At 38.1% G+C, this 14496-nt stretch overlaps 2 protein-coding genes across 2 annotated transcripts; one reads left to right on the top strand and one right to left on the bottom strand.

The window, feature by feature from the left end:
* The first annotated feature begins 71 nt into the window (after window positions 1–71).
* On the top strand, window positions 72–14430 carry LOC104710952 (protein neprosin-like). Its single transcript, XM_010427615.2, has 6 exons — window positions 72–227; window positions 11559–11645; window positions 11721–11920; window positions 13100–13265; window positions 13505–13651; window positions 14035–14430. The coding sequence occupies exons 1-6, from the start codon at window positions 72–74 to the stop codon at window positions 14428–14430; spliced, it is 1152 nt and encodes a 383-aa protein (XP_010425917.2).
* LOC109132208 (soluble inorganic pyrophosphatase 1-like) lies at window positions 9218–11292 on the bottom strand. The gene is made up of 5 exons (XM_087509450.1): window positions 11115–11292; window positions 10660–10783; window positions 10547–10575; window positions 10395–10460; window positions 9218–9532 (listed from the first exon to the last, which is right to left on the bottom strand). Exons 1-5 carry the CDS (start codon window positions 11154–11156, stop codon window positions 9509–9511), a joined length of 285 nt encoding a protein of 94 aa, XP_087365576.1. The 5' UTR covers window positions 11157–11292; the 3' UTR covers window positions 9218–9508.
* Window positions 14431–14496: the final 66 nt, after the last annotated feature.

Here is a 14496-nt window from a genome sequence, read left to right on the forward strand (position 1 = left end):
ATGTGACACCATATATATGGTTGCTATAAACGATCATTTATTTTTTTGTAAAAAAAGAGTTTTGATTTTCCATGAGGTCATGCACTAAGCTTATTCTGCTGATTTTTTCTACAGTAACTCTCATCCTTGTTACAGAGAGTCGAAGAACAATACCATCAAATAAGGAGATTAAAGAGCTCGAGAAACTACTCAACCATATCAACAAACCCGCACTAAAAAGTTTCAAAGTAAATTTAGCCTTTATTTTCTTAAACTTTTCAATGTTTTTTGATAGATAGAAACGAAAGGAAGGAGAACGGAAAAAGGATTTTGCTGAGGTGGAGGACGATTGAAAAGGCGATTAGGGTTTTTTGCTTGGTTACCAAGTCTGATGCAAACGGCGGATTCGCCGCCAGGATCTACCGGGTTCTGTCCAACGGGGATGGGTTCGGCTACCTCTCCTTTGGTGGAGGTGAATCAAGGAAGTTCTATACAGGTTCAATCTACAGACCTTGGTGTAATGGCAGATGGTATTGCGGCTCAAGGGACTAAGGTTTGGGTTCTGGTGAACAAAAACACTGGTTGAAGGCGGCGCAAAAACATACGTTTACTAAACAAGCTTTTGTGGTTTCGGAAGTGGAGGGGAAGCAACGAGTGGTGGTTCCAAGGGAGGTCTTTGTCGATGCGAAGCCGTTATGGGACGATTTCCTTGTTGGCAAATTTATCAATGCAAAAGCTCCCCATGTGGGAAAAATTCACATGATTGTGAACAAGATCTGGAGATTGGGGGACAAATCTTCTCTTATTGATGTTGTGGTGGTTAATGATACAACTGTCAAGTTTCGAGTCTGTAATGAAAGTATCCGGCACAGAGTTCTCAACCGAGCTATGTGGAATATAGGAGGTCTACGAATGCTCATTACCAAATCTGTTTTAGGATGTAGTCGTATAGGAGTTCCCACTGCACTAGAGAGGAAATGTAGTCCCTTATGAGTAAAAATTGTCGGGGGGACATTCTTAAGTACCACCCATAGCGAAATAGATTTCAATGCTGGTTGTGCCTCTTCTGCAAAAGCTCCGCATGTGGGAAAAATTCACATGATTGTGAACAAGATCTGGAGATTGGGGGATAAATCTTCTCTTATTGATGTTGTGGTGGTTAATGATACAACTGTCAAGTTTCGAGTCTGTAATGAAAGTATCCGGCACAGAGTTCTCAACCGAGCTATGTGGAATATAGGAGGTCTACGAATGCTCATTACCAAATGGACGCCTTTTGCAGAAGAGGCACAACCAGCATTGAAATCTATTTCGCTATGGGTGGTACTTAAGAATGTCCCCCCGACAATTTTTACTCATAAGGGACTACATTTCCTCTCTAGTGCAGTGGGAACTCCTATACGACTACATCCTAAAACAGAGGCGTGCTCGAGTTTTGTGGAAGCACAAATTCTTGTGGAAGCGGATCTTACTAAGAATTTACTTGTGGAGTTCCACTTGGCGGGTGAGGAGGAAGGGGAATTGGATGTTGTTGTTAACTACTCTTACCCTTGGCTCCGCCCCAGTGTACTCATTGCGGCAAGTGGGGACATTTATAGGCTGCTTGCCTTGCAACTAGTAAGGTTGATGCACCTAAATATCCTATTGTGGGCTCTCCTATCAAACAGGGGATGGACACTAGGACCAAGGATACTGTGGTGGGTTCTCCTCTTCAGGAATCTACAGACCAGCCGATCAGGAAGAATATGGAAACTATCATTGATCGTACAGCTGCAACAGCGGATGCAGAGGAGTGGATCACGCCACAAAAAACAGGTACCAAGTCTAAGCATAGCCCGACTAAAGCTAAAGCTCTACTGCAACTTGGTGAGGTTTCTCTGTTATCAAACTCCTACTCGATTCTTAGTGAAAAGGGTGAAGATGATATTGAGGATGCTCCTCCCGCGTCGGATAAGGACATTGTGCTCCCCTCTGAGCAAGTAGCTGCAGAATCAACAGATATTGTCACTGCTACCGCACATGTTATGGCATTAGTGGCTGGCAAAAAAGGACGTGGAGTTAAGCCTACTTTACCTTTGCGTGAATCCATTCCGCGAGCTTCAAAGGACACTCATAAATATGTTTCACAAGGCCAGAGTACGACGGACCCCCACCTCCGCTGTTAGATAATGTCGAGCTTCTTCTGGAATGTTCGTGGTTTCAACAAAACGACTAAACATTATGTGGTTCAAGATTGGGTTAAGCATCGAAAATTTCAATTTGGCTGTCTATTAGAGACGCGGGTAAAAGAGAGCAAAGCATCGAGTATACTTGGTTATGTTTTTCCTGATTGGTCTTCTTTAACAAATTATACGTGTAATGGCAGAGGACGGATATGGGTTGTGTGGGATTTTAGTGTTCGCCTCACTCCTTGTTACACTAGTGGTCAAGTGATTACTTGTTCAGTTTTGTCGGAAGGGGCTTTGGAGGAGTTTTTTTTGTCTCATTTGTTTACGCAACAAATGGTGTGGAGGATAGAAAAGTTCTATGGGAAGATTTAAAATTTCACCAGGACTCTCCTTTGTTTCGTAATAAACCATGGATGGTGTTTGGTGATTTTAATGAAATTTTAAAAGGGGAGGAGCATTTTCTTTATGAACATCAACCTACTATCCCGCAGGGGATGCGAGACTTTCAAGAGGTAGTGCAGCATTGTTCATTTAGTGACTTGCAGACCCATGGTCCTCTATACATTTGGTGTAATAAGCGGGACTTCGGGCTCATTTGTAAGAAACTCGATCGGGTTCTTGTGAATGATGTATGGCTAGCAAAGTATCAACAGTCATATGGAGTTTTTGAGGCGGGAGGTTGTTCTGATCACTTGAGGTGTCATATCACTATTAGTGGGGCAAGCCACAGTTGCGAAGACCGTTTAAATTTTCAAATGATCTCGTAGAGGATTCTAGCTTCTTGCCAATGGTGAAGGATTATTGGGACAGTACAGAACCGTTGTATCACTCCACTTCCGCGATGTACAAGTTTTCTAAGAAGCTCAAAGCTCTGAAACTGAAAGTGAAGCAGTTAAGCAGAGATAGGCTTGGAGATTTGCAAAAGAAGGCGAAAGAGGCTTTTTTGCATCTGTGTACTTGTCAATTGGAGACTCTACAGAATCCAACTGATCAGGCGATGCGGACAGAATCTGTAGCTTATAGCCGCTGGCTTTTTGTCTCTACTTTAGAGGAGAAGTTCCTGAAGCAAAAATCCAAACTACACTGGCTCAAAGTTGGAGATGACAACAATAAAGTCTTCCATCGTGCAGCTAAAACTCGTGAGATTCGCAATGCAATCAAAGAGGTCCAGTGTCCTGGAGGAGTAATTGCGGACACACAGGAGACGATTAAACTAGAGGCTGAGAGATTCTTTTGTGAGTTTCTTGGCCATAAATTAATCAACTATCAACCGATCGATGATCATGAGCTATCAGCCTTATTAAGCTATCGATGTTCAACTCTGGAACAAACTCAGTTGGTGAAGGAAGTGACTGAGACAAAGATAAGAGATGTATTATTCTCCATGCCAATGGATAAAAGCCCAGGACCTGATGGGTACACTGTGGAGTTCCTCAAGGAAACATGGTCCATCATCAAAGTAGATTTTGTTGCCTCTGTTCAATCCTTTTTCCATTTTGGTTTTTTACCTAAGGGTGTCAACACAACAATTTTAGCTCTTATACCAAAGAAGAAAGAAGTTAAGAAAATGAAGGATTACAGACCAATATCTTGTTGTAACGTGACATACAAGGTGATATCAAAACTGCTTGCTAATCGACTTAAGAGGCTTCTCCCGAGTTTCATATCCCCCAATCAATCTGCTTTTGTCAAGGACCGCCTTCTGATGGAAAATGTTCTGTTAGCCTCTGAGATTGTTGCTGACTATCACAAAGACACAGTTTCTCCTCGGAGTGCTGTCAAGATTGACATCTCCAAAGCATTTGATTCGGTTCAATGGTCGTTCTTACTTTCTATCCTCCGTACTTTTCAGCTCCCAACGCAGTTTATTCAGTGGATAGAACTGTGTATCACAACCGCATCATTCTTGGTCCAAGTAAATGGTGAATTGTCTGGTCTGTTTCGCAGTGAGAGAGGCCTCCGTCAAGGCTGTTCATTGTCACCCTACCTTTTTGTCATCTGTATGCAAGTGATGTCTGTAATGTTGGATAGAGCAGCAAATGAGAGGCTAGTAGGTTACCACCCGCGTTGTAAGAACATCAGACTCACACATTTGTGTTTTGCTGATGACCTATTAGTCTTCACTGATGGGACTAGAGCATCAATTGAGGGTATTCTCCAAGTTTTTGACGAATTTGCAGCGAGCTCTGGATTGAACATTAGCCTGGAGAAATCTACTCTCTACATGGCCGGGGTCACAGCAGGTGATCAGGAAATGATTCTCAACTCCTTCCCCTTCGAATCAGGCACTCTACCTGTCCGCTATCTCGGTCTCCCGCTCCTCACTAAGCGTATGACTATGGCGGATTGCTCTCCTCTTCTTGAACATATTCGTGCCAAGTTTAGTAGTTGGACTGGACGATATCTATCATTTGCAGGACGACTCCAACTCATCAATTCAGTCATCCACAGTCTTACCAACTTTTGGATGTCAGCTTTTAGATTACCAATGGCCTGTATCAAGGAGCTAGATAGCATGAATTCAGCTTTTTTGTGGTCTGGACCTGCTCTAAACACTAAAAAAGCAAAGGTCTCATGGCAGGATGTATGACAACCAAAAGACGAGGATGGCCTGGGGATACGGTCTTTGAAGGAATCAAACAAAGTGAGCTGGCTAAAGCTCATATGGAGCATATTAACCTCATCCTCCCTATGGGTTACTTGGCTACGCACTTATCTATTTAAGCAAGGTTCTTTCTGGTCAATCAAAGCTAACACTACATCAGGATCTTGGATGTGGCGCAAAATTCTCAAATATCGCCCATTAGCTGCGGATTTTGTTCGATACGACGTAAAAATTAGGGAGGGAACGTCTTTCTGGCATGATAATTGGTCGCCGCTGGGATGTCTGATCACAATAGCAGGACAAAGGGGCACCATTGACATGGGCATTTGCTTCCATGCCACTGTTGCAGAAGCTCTCACTCATCGACAACAACACCATCGAGTGGATCATTTGAATCAGATGGAAAATTCTCTCGTGACCATTCGAAACAGAGGACATGTAGAAGCAGAGGACGTCGTACTGTGGAAAGGGAGAGGGGACACTTTTAAGACCAAATTTAACACCAAAGACACCTGGGAACACACTAGGACTCCTGGTCAGCGGAAATCATGGGTAAATGGTGTGTGGTTCTCCCAGGCCACCCCAAAATACTCCTTTATGGTATGGGTTGCCACACTGAACCACCTCACTACCGGGGACCGTATGCAGCACGGGAACACTCGCATTGATGTCTCTTGTCCCTTATGCAAAGCCACACAAGAATCTAGAAACCATCTGTTTTTCACTTGTCCCTACTCGACAGAGGTGTGGACAGGTCTCGTCTCCAAGCTGCTCGATAATCACTTTTCCACATACTGGAACACCAACATGGATCTCCTTGACACCTCGTTGGGGAAATCTATCCTCTTCCTGCTCCGTTATGCATTCCAAGCCTCGCTCCACTCAATTTGGGCGGAGAGGAACAAAGGTAGACATGGGGAAGCTCAGGTACAGCCCACTATGCTTGTTCAACGTCTAGATCGCCAAGTCCGCAACAGACTATTATCACTCCAAGCCACGGGAAAGTTAACTGGCTGTATGGAGAGATGGTTAGCATCACGTTGAGAAGACCCTGTCCTACTTTGATCTGTTGTAAATTAAAGTTATAGTTTTCTTTCGACACTTTTTTAAAATCCTGCTGCACTAGATGTAACAACGTTTTTTTCAAAAAAAAAAAAAAAGATAGAAACGAAAGATTTTTTTTTTGTTTAACGATTAAAGAAAGAAATCTGTCTTTTTATATAATTAATACGAAAGAAAGAGATTGTTAAACGTTAAGAAAAATATAACCATTGTTTATAAGCAACTTTTTAGGATGTGCAAAAAAAAAAAAATTAAACTCACTTTGAGTCTCAGTAATAATTGGACTGACCGTGTCTTTTTACTAATCCACGCAGCAATTTAAGTTGCATTTTTTTTCTTTCTTCGGATTACATCAATAGTTTTTTGGGTGATTTACTCAAATGTTATCCAAATTAGGTAATATTACCAGAATCCAAAATAAGATTTTATTATTAAAATATTTTGGATATTTTCAAAATACCCAGCGTGCCTTTGTTTTATGTTACCGAAAAAAACATTATTACAAAAATGCCATTGCCACGTCAGAAATCGCTGACGTGTAACCTTAATTCAGCCGTAACGCGTTACAGATAAATGTTGCGGATGAGTTATGGAAAAAAACATTTGAGTAAGAGAGGACGGTTGAGTTATAGCATAACTCAACCAAGCATTACGGTTGACTTATTAAAATCTGATTGAGTTATGCTATAACTCAACCGTCCTTACGGTTGACTTATTAAAATCCGGTTGAGTTATGCTATAACTCATAACTCAATCGTCCTTACGGCTGACTTATTAAAATCTGGTTGAGTTATGCTATAACTCAACCGTCCTTACGGCTGAGTTTTCACCCGATGGTTGAGTTGTCAAAAGTTTGGCTGAGTTATCACTGCGACACGGCTGACTTATGAGCAACTGTTACGGTTGAGTTATCGTAAAAATCAACCGTAATAGGCTGACTTATCGTACAACTCAGTCGTGATAGGCTGACTTATCATACAACTCAACCATTTGACGGTTGACTTATTAACAAAACATTAATTACTAGAATGTTATTCAGTTACGGCTGACTTATTAAACGATACGGCTGACTTATTAAACGATACGGCTGAATTTGGCAGCAATTTTTTTGCTTTTTAATTACTGTAATGTTTTTTTAATTACTGTAATATTTTTCATTTTGTGGCTGAGTTTTATATAGGCTGAGTTATTAATTGTTTGATGGCTGACTTGCCACGTCGGACGCAACATCTATGTCAGCATTCCATGTCATCTTTTTTTTCTCCAAAAATACGAAATTTCGTTCGACTCTTGTTCTTATACTTCTTCTTCACTTTTCTTCTTCACCTAGTTCTTTCTACTTCTTCTTCACATTGTTCTTCACCTAGTTCTTTCTACTTCTTCTTCACATTGTTCTTCACCTTGTTCTTCTACTTCTTCTTCACCTTGTTCTTCATTTTTCTTTCATGGATTCAGTTCCGGTTCTAGTTGTTTCCGGTAATTGGGTAAAGACACAGAGATATGTATTTAACACCGATGATAGAGGTTGTATAGTTGTGCAAATAAATGGAGGCACAACACACGACAAACTTGTGAAGCTTGTTCTTGAAGACTACGGATTGGACGCGTTTAGCCATGAGCTAAAGCTGAGCTACATGTTCTCGAACAAGGTACTGAAACTAATGGCGCATGATACTCCACCAGTTTTTGTCTCCAATGATCGACAGTTGCAATGTTTTTTGGGGCTATGGAAAACCGATCAGCTACGTCTCTGTGTAGAGTTTTCGGCGAAAGAGTCTACAGAAACTAGTGGAGTCGACGAGACCTTTCGTCTTCCCGTAAATATTATAACTCAGCCGTAAAGTCATATATATCAGCCATTTACTTTCATATTGTTTCTCGTGATAACTCAGCCATAAAACTCAATAACTCAGCCGTAACATGAATCGAGGAGACCTTTCGTTTTCCTGTAAATATTATAACTCAGTCGTCAAGTCATATATATCATTCATTTACTTTCAAATTGTTTCTTGTGATAACTCAGCCATAACTCACTATAACTCAGCCGTCACATGACCTTTCGTTTTCCCGTAAATATTATAACTCAGCAGTAAAGTCATATATATAATCCATTTACTTTCAGATTGTTACTTGTGATAACTCAGCCATAACTCACTCTAACTCAGCCGTCACATGACCTTTCGTTTACCCGTAATGATTATAACTAAGCTGTAAAGCGATATTTTGGCGGGAAACCATCAGTTAACCTAATAATAGACATATTTTCATTCTAAATTAAAATTTTGATTTATAATAATTTTAATATTTAATTGTTGGAGAAATTTTAGAAAAATAAAATTCTAAATTCGAATAATAATTATTTAATTATTTGCAATAATATCTTGTGATAAAAAGCTCACTTTATGAATTTATTATGCGTGTGGATTTGAGCAGGCACAAAATTAGTGATTTTTCGCGCTTCCCTAACAACACATTTTGTGACATCGAGAGACGTTTTAATAATTATTAGGAATCTGACAGAACAAAAGACCCAGGAAAGAAAGAAGAATACGTTTTCATATTATTGAGAAGACCCTAAACGATAACTCAGCCATAACTTTACCATAACTCAGCCAACCCTCAAATTAGAATGACGAAATAACCGACCAAACCGAAAACTATTTTTCCATTATTTTCGGTTAATTACGGTTATATTCGGTTAATTATCGGTTATATTAAGTAAATCTATCTAATTTGGATAACATTTGGGTTATTTATGGTTATATATTCATCTAACCGACCCATAACCGGAAATAACCAAAAAGTAATTTCAAAATTTTTTTAAATTTCAAATGGTTATCATATTAGTGTATCCAAATTACCACCTTAAACCAAACAAAATATAACCAAAACCAAACTGTTATATTAAAACTCATAATGTTGGAAATATGAACCATAAACCTCAAACCCTAACCCTAACCCCTAAATGTCATATTTCGAATGTTTTACACATTTTGATTAGACTGTGTAAAAATCAATCTTTGTCTATAATTATTACTTTTTATTGCTTATAATGATTGTAATATTCATTTTTCATTCTATATTTTAATTTTGATTTATAATAGATCTAATTTACAAATATTTCATAAGTCAGCCGTTTACAAATATTTACAAATATTACAAAATTTTTAATTAATTTGAATAATATATTGTGAGAAAAGCTAACTTTATTTATTTATTATGTGTGGATCTGAACAGGCACAGAATTAGTGATTTTTTGCGATTCCCCAACAACATTTTTTGTGATATCGAGAGACGTTTTAATTAGATAATTTATTAGGAATCTGACAGAACGAAAGACCCAAGAAAGAAAGAAGAATACGTACTAATATCTCATAACTCCGTAATTCATCACTCAGCCGTAACTTAACCGTAAATCAGCCATAACTTTAAAAATAGACAAATCAAACTCATCCTTATTTATACTTAAAACGTAAAAGTAAAACACTCAAAGAAAGGGAAACAGAGAAATGGAAACTAGATAAAACTTCCAAAATCAGTAAATACAAAGAAAACATATATCAACATAAGAATGGAGGATCTCAAGTGATCACCAGAACTGAGGTCATGTTTCTCACCTTCCAAACCAGAGCCGCTTGAAGCTGTCATTTTTAAATAAAACGTAAACAATTATCTCCTAGAAAAGTTTCACAAATCATCCACCTAAGAATAAGATAACCTGCAAAACAAAAGCAAACAGTAATAAGCAAACCAAAAACTAATTAATAGATATTTGCAAATTCCAAAACCTCAAAACAACATTTAGACTCCAAATGTATAGCTAATGTCATTGTTAGGAATAATCAAGAAACCTATCCTCAGTCTAAAAAAATCTAGCTTTATCGAGCTATTCAATTCAATCACAGCTCATATTACTTCCCCAAAAACGCAATTGACAATATAAATGAAAACTTGAAGCAACAAGAACCAAAGGTGTCTCACTTTAAAACCCTTCGTCATCACTATTCAACCAAAACTGTGAAAAAAGCATTAAGGTTGAAGAGTTTGCAAGAATCTGTGAATCAAAAGTGTTCTGTCCACATCAAGAATCTCCCCAGTATCCTCAATTCGACAAGTTCAGCAAAGACTAACTGAGAATATGAAACGACACGAAGCTCACAAAAGAGAATAATACAACTAGTTTAAATAAAATCAATCCAATCACACATCTCATATTGCTTCTCCAAAAACCCAATTGATAAAGAATAAATGCACTTCCTGTATCACCAATTGACAATAAAAATCAAAACTTTAAGCAACAAGCATCAAAAGTGTCTCACTTTAAAACCTTTCTCAATCAAATTTGTGAGTAAAAGGCATTAGGGTTGAATAGTTTACAAGTTCAGACCAAGAATTGTATAGTATTAGAGAGTAAACGAGAAATACTTGATCAATCATAGGCATTAATCCAATATTTGACTTGATGAGTACAGAATACGATCAACTTGAATGAGAGATAATGCAAATATATTATTGGCTTTGCGGTAAGAAAACCATTATAATATATGAAAATAACGATTGATCTTGATATATAACCAAACCTTGACGAGTCCTATCTTTTTGTCAAGTTCATATTTGACCTTGCTTCCTTTTGTGATCTCTACAACCTAATCATCATCATCATCATCCAAAGACAAAATAATTCAAGAATCCATCACATAACAAGATTCTCAAAACAGTAAAAGAAACTTACCACGTTGAAAATCTGTGGAGCTCCAGGTCCTACATATAAATTATGAATTAGTCCCAAAATACAAAACACAAAAAGCATGCAAAAAAAACTGAATTAGATATGATTTTGTTTACCAATCTCAAGATCATGACATGGATGTGCAGCTACAGAACGTCTTGACAAGGATGAGAGAATCCTCTCGTTAAGACGAGAAGCAGGTCGTTGCAGCTTCTGGTCTTCGTTCCCTTCTTCACTCATCTGTTTTCAAAACGTTACGAATCAAAAACTCAAAATTGGGGCAGAGAGAGAAAGAGAGAGTATCAATCGAATCTAAAATACCAAATTTATTGCAGAATCAGACCCCACAAAAGAAAAACAATCTTTTTAGAGCAGATTTAAGATCGATAATACCAAAATTAAGATATACATTTCTATTGATATAACGTATCGATAAATAAAAGATCTACGCCAAATCTGTTCAACTTTTTTTTTTTCTCTTTCCAAAGGCGATTGAGATTTGAAGCAATACCCAGTAGATTAAACATCAAAAAGCATCCAACTTTGACGATTTTTAGGAGAAAAAACGTACCTTCGGATCGAAACATTCGAAGAAGAAAGTTAAAAGAAACATTTAGTCATTCAAGAACAATGACAACAAAATCAACGAGAGAGGACGAGAGAGGACGAGAGACGACGAGAGAGAGGTGTCTTTTTTTTTTTTGGGCTATGAACAAAGAAACTGTTTGTTTTCCTCTTTTGACCTAAACAAGAAAAAACAATTGTCCATTCTGAAAAAAAAAACTGTTTAGTGACGTGGAAAATCGAAAATGATGTATATTTTAACTTGCTGATGTGTATTTTTTTTATATATTTATCACTCAAAATCGAAAAACCAAATCCAAAGAGTAAATTGTAATTACACCCAGAGCACTAAACATTTGAGTAATTTTCAGAGTTTAATAATGAGTAATAAACCAACTTTTGGATAACATTTGAATAATTCATTCTAGTTTTTTACCTTGTCTTTTGACAGACGAAACATGGTTACGTATTGGACTGCATAGACATTCAAAAGCAGCTAGCCTTTGATCATCCTTTGCTCAAAAACCATTCTATTCAGGTTTTATCATACAAGTAGAAGCTATTCAAGATTTTTTTTTTCTTCCTAATGCATGGATTTACATATCACTTGTAGTTGAAGCCTACATCTATACCTAAATGGACAAGAGATAACAACACTTCTGAAAAGTCAAGTTCCCTGCCTTTTCGACAAGAAGACGACAACATACGTTGTCCACTTGGGACAGTGATTATTAAAAGAACTACACTTGAAGATCTTATACAAATTCATCTTTTGAAACTCTTAGGTGAGAAACCGGTCATACCGGTCGTCATGTAAGAAACACTATTTGTTCTCAGAGTTGAGACCCTAACATTTTTTTTTTAATAGAATTTCTGATTTTTATATATTCCAACGGTTACATAGGGTTAATTTAGATATAGGGTGCCACAACAACGATAGCAGGAGCCGAGCTGAACATACTCGGGACAAGAACAAAGAGAGAAGAAAAAAAGAAATACCATATACTAGGGATAGAGTCCGCTGAACCAGAGAGCTAGCAAGCCTTGGAGTTTTTTTGATCTTTCAAGAGCGAGGCAGGTGTTGCGGATTCGCCTATCCAGGTGGGAGAACTGACCTTCCACTGGTGTGCGGTGGCTGGTATAGATCCGAGCATTCCTTTCGTGCCATAGTGTGTAGATTACAGACTGAGCCACAATTAGCTTTAAGGTGGCCATCGATTCGTCACTTGTAGAAGACTGTAGCCAGGAAAGGAACCTGTCCCAGGTAAAGAAGCCGGTGAATGGGAGCTTTAACTTGTTGAGGCTCCATCTCCAGAGGTCGTATGTGTAAGGGCATCTGAGGAACAAATGATCCCTTGTCTCAAAGTAGATTTCACATAGGGGGCAGGTATCATCTTCTAGAATACCCCAGTTTCTTAGTCTTGATAAGGTGGGCATCCTATCAAGGCAACATAGCCACATGATGAAAGCTTGTTTGGGGATAGATCCTTTAAACCACACTTGCTTATGCCAGTTTACTTCCTGAGCGGGTGGCCTATAAGTGTTCCAAGTTTCAGTGAAGCTAAAGCGATCACGAGGCTCGGATGTCGCGGTAGTCCACAAGTAAACATCATTGATGTTTTCATTTAGCTCAACTTCCACGAGATGGGTTAAGAGGAGTTCCATCCTATCACTTCTCGCACCTCTGAATATCCAACCATCACCATTGTGTGCACTTGCAACTGTGGAATGTAGCGGGAGGCCTAGTCTTTGGTGTTCTCCTGGACCTAAGAATGATAGTAAAAATCACCAAAGGGGGTCCAGTTGTCATACCAGAAAGAGCAATGCTTTCCATTGCCAACTTTGCATGAGAGGAATGCTTTTGCAATGTTTCTCAGCTTAAGTAGCTGTTTCCACATTGAGGATCCTTGACTGCTTGTTGAGAGTCTCCAGAAGTTGAGACCCTAACATCCTAACATGTTACTTAGAATATTTGTTTTTTTTCTTCTTTTAATTATCTTCGTTTGCGATAGCTGAGTATTATAAAGAAAATCATGGAGGAATGGGAAACATTAATATATGGGATCCGCCTGTCAAACCTGATCAATTTAGTCTTGCAAGTATATCTATCCAGAACGGCCTTAGAGACCGCTTACAGAGCATTTCAGCTGGATGGATGGTAAGTCCAAAACCAATTGACTTCGAAATTCGTAACAATTTTTTTTTTTTTAACTATAAAATTGCAAAAAATATATATATATATATCCCACAGGTGTCCCCAAAACTGAACAGAATCATAGTGGCTTGTTTACATACTGGACCGTAAGTTCTTCAAACATAGTTAAAGTTTGGCATTTCATTACATGACCCAGCTACACCGGTCGTTAATCATCAGTCTTAATTTATGATTGGAAACAGGCAGATGGGGATAACAAGACAGGTTGCTACAATACCGTATGCCCTGGGTTTGTACAAGTGAGTAGCAAATTTGGACTTGGAACTCTTGCCAAACCAGTTTCCACTTATGATGGTGAACAATATATCCTACAAGTCATCATTTTTCAGGTATATAACACCAATTTTCTCAAATTTCTCACATACGGAAAAGTTGAAGTTACATAACAGTTTGGCATAGTCTGACAACAAAATATTGACCAATCCATACTGGAATAGTTAAACCAAACCGAAACAAAATTTGTTTATAGATTGATGAGTGCTTTTTTTAAAGAACCAAACCAAAATTAATTAGTTTAGTGTAATCAAACAGAGAATGAACAAAAAAATTCATGAATTTTGGTTTAAAATTTAGTTTCATGACCAAAATTGCATTAAATTGAACCAAAACCAAAAGAACTACAATTTTTTCATTTGGTTAGAATTTCCATAAAAAACAACAAATAAATAAACAAAACCAAACTATAATCTTAATCGGCTTTTGGTTTAAGCAGGATCATATTACAGGAAATTGGTGGTTTTTGCTAAAGGGAAAGCCAATTGGGTATTGGCCAAGATCATTGTTCAATGGTGAAGGTATAGCTAATGGAGCAAGTCGAGTATTTAGTGCAGTGAGACAAAGGATAAGCCCAATCATGGGAAGTGGACATTTCCCACAAGAGGGTTACAAAAAAGCAGCTTTTGTGAATGGTCTTAAAGTGATTGATCATGTTTCAGAAAAGAATACGAGTCCACCCGCTTCAAATATTGCAATATTCGCAAACAGTCCACGAGCTTCAGATTTAATATTGTTCGCAAACAGTCCAACTTGTTATAAAGTCGAAACAAAATCAGGGGTTGGTGAATATTGGTCTACTGCTATCTACTTTGGAGGGCCAGGAGGATTTTAGGTGTTAGCTAATAAATCTTTTAAGTATATCTTCTGTTTTTTTCTTTTTGTGTGTGTTAAGAAAAGA

This window comes from Camelina sativa, chromosome 1 (genome assembly GCF_030686135.1).
Source record: "Camelina sativa cultivar CO46 ecotype springtype chromosome 1, ASM3068613v1".
Classification (NCBI taxonomy): Eukaryota; Viridiplantae; Streptophyta; class Magnoliopsida; order Brassicales; family Brassicaceae; genus Camelina; species Camelina sativa.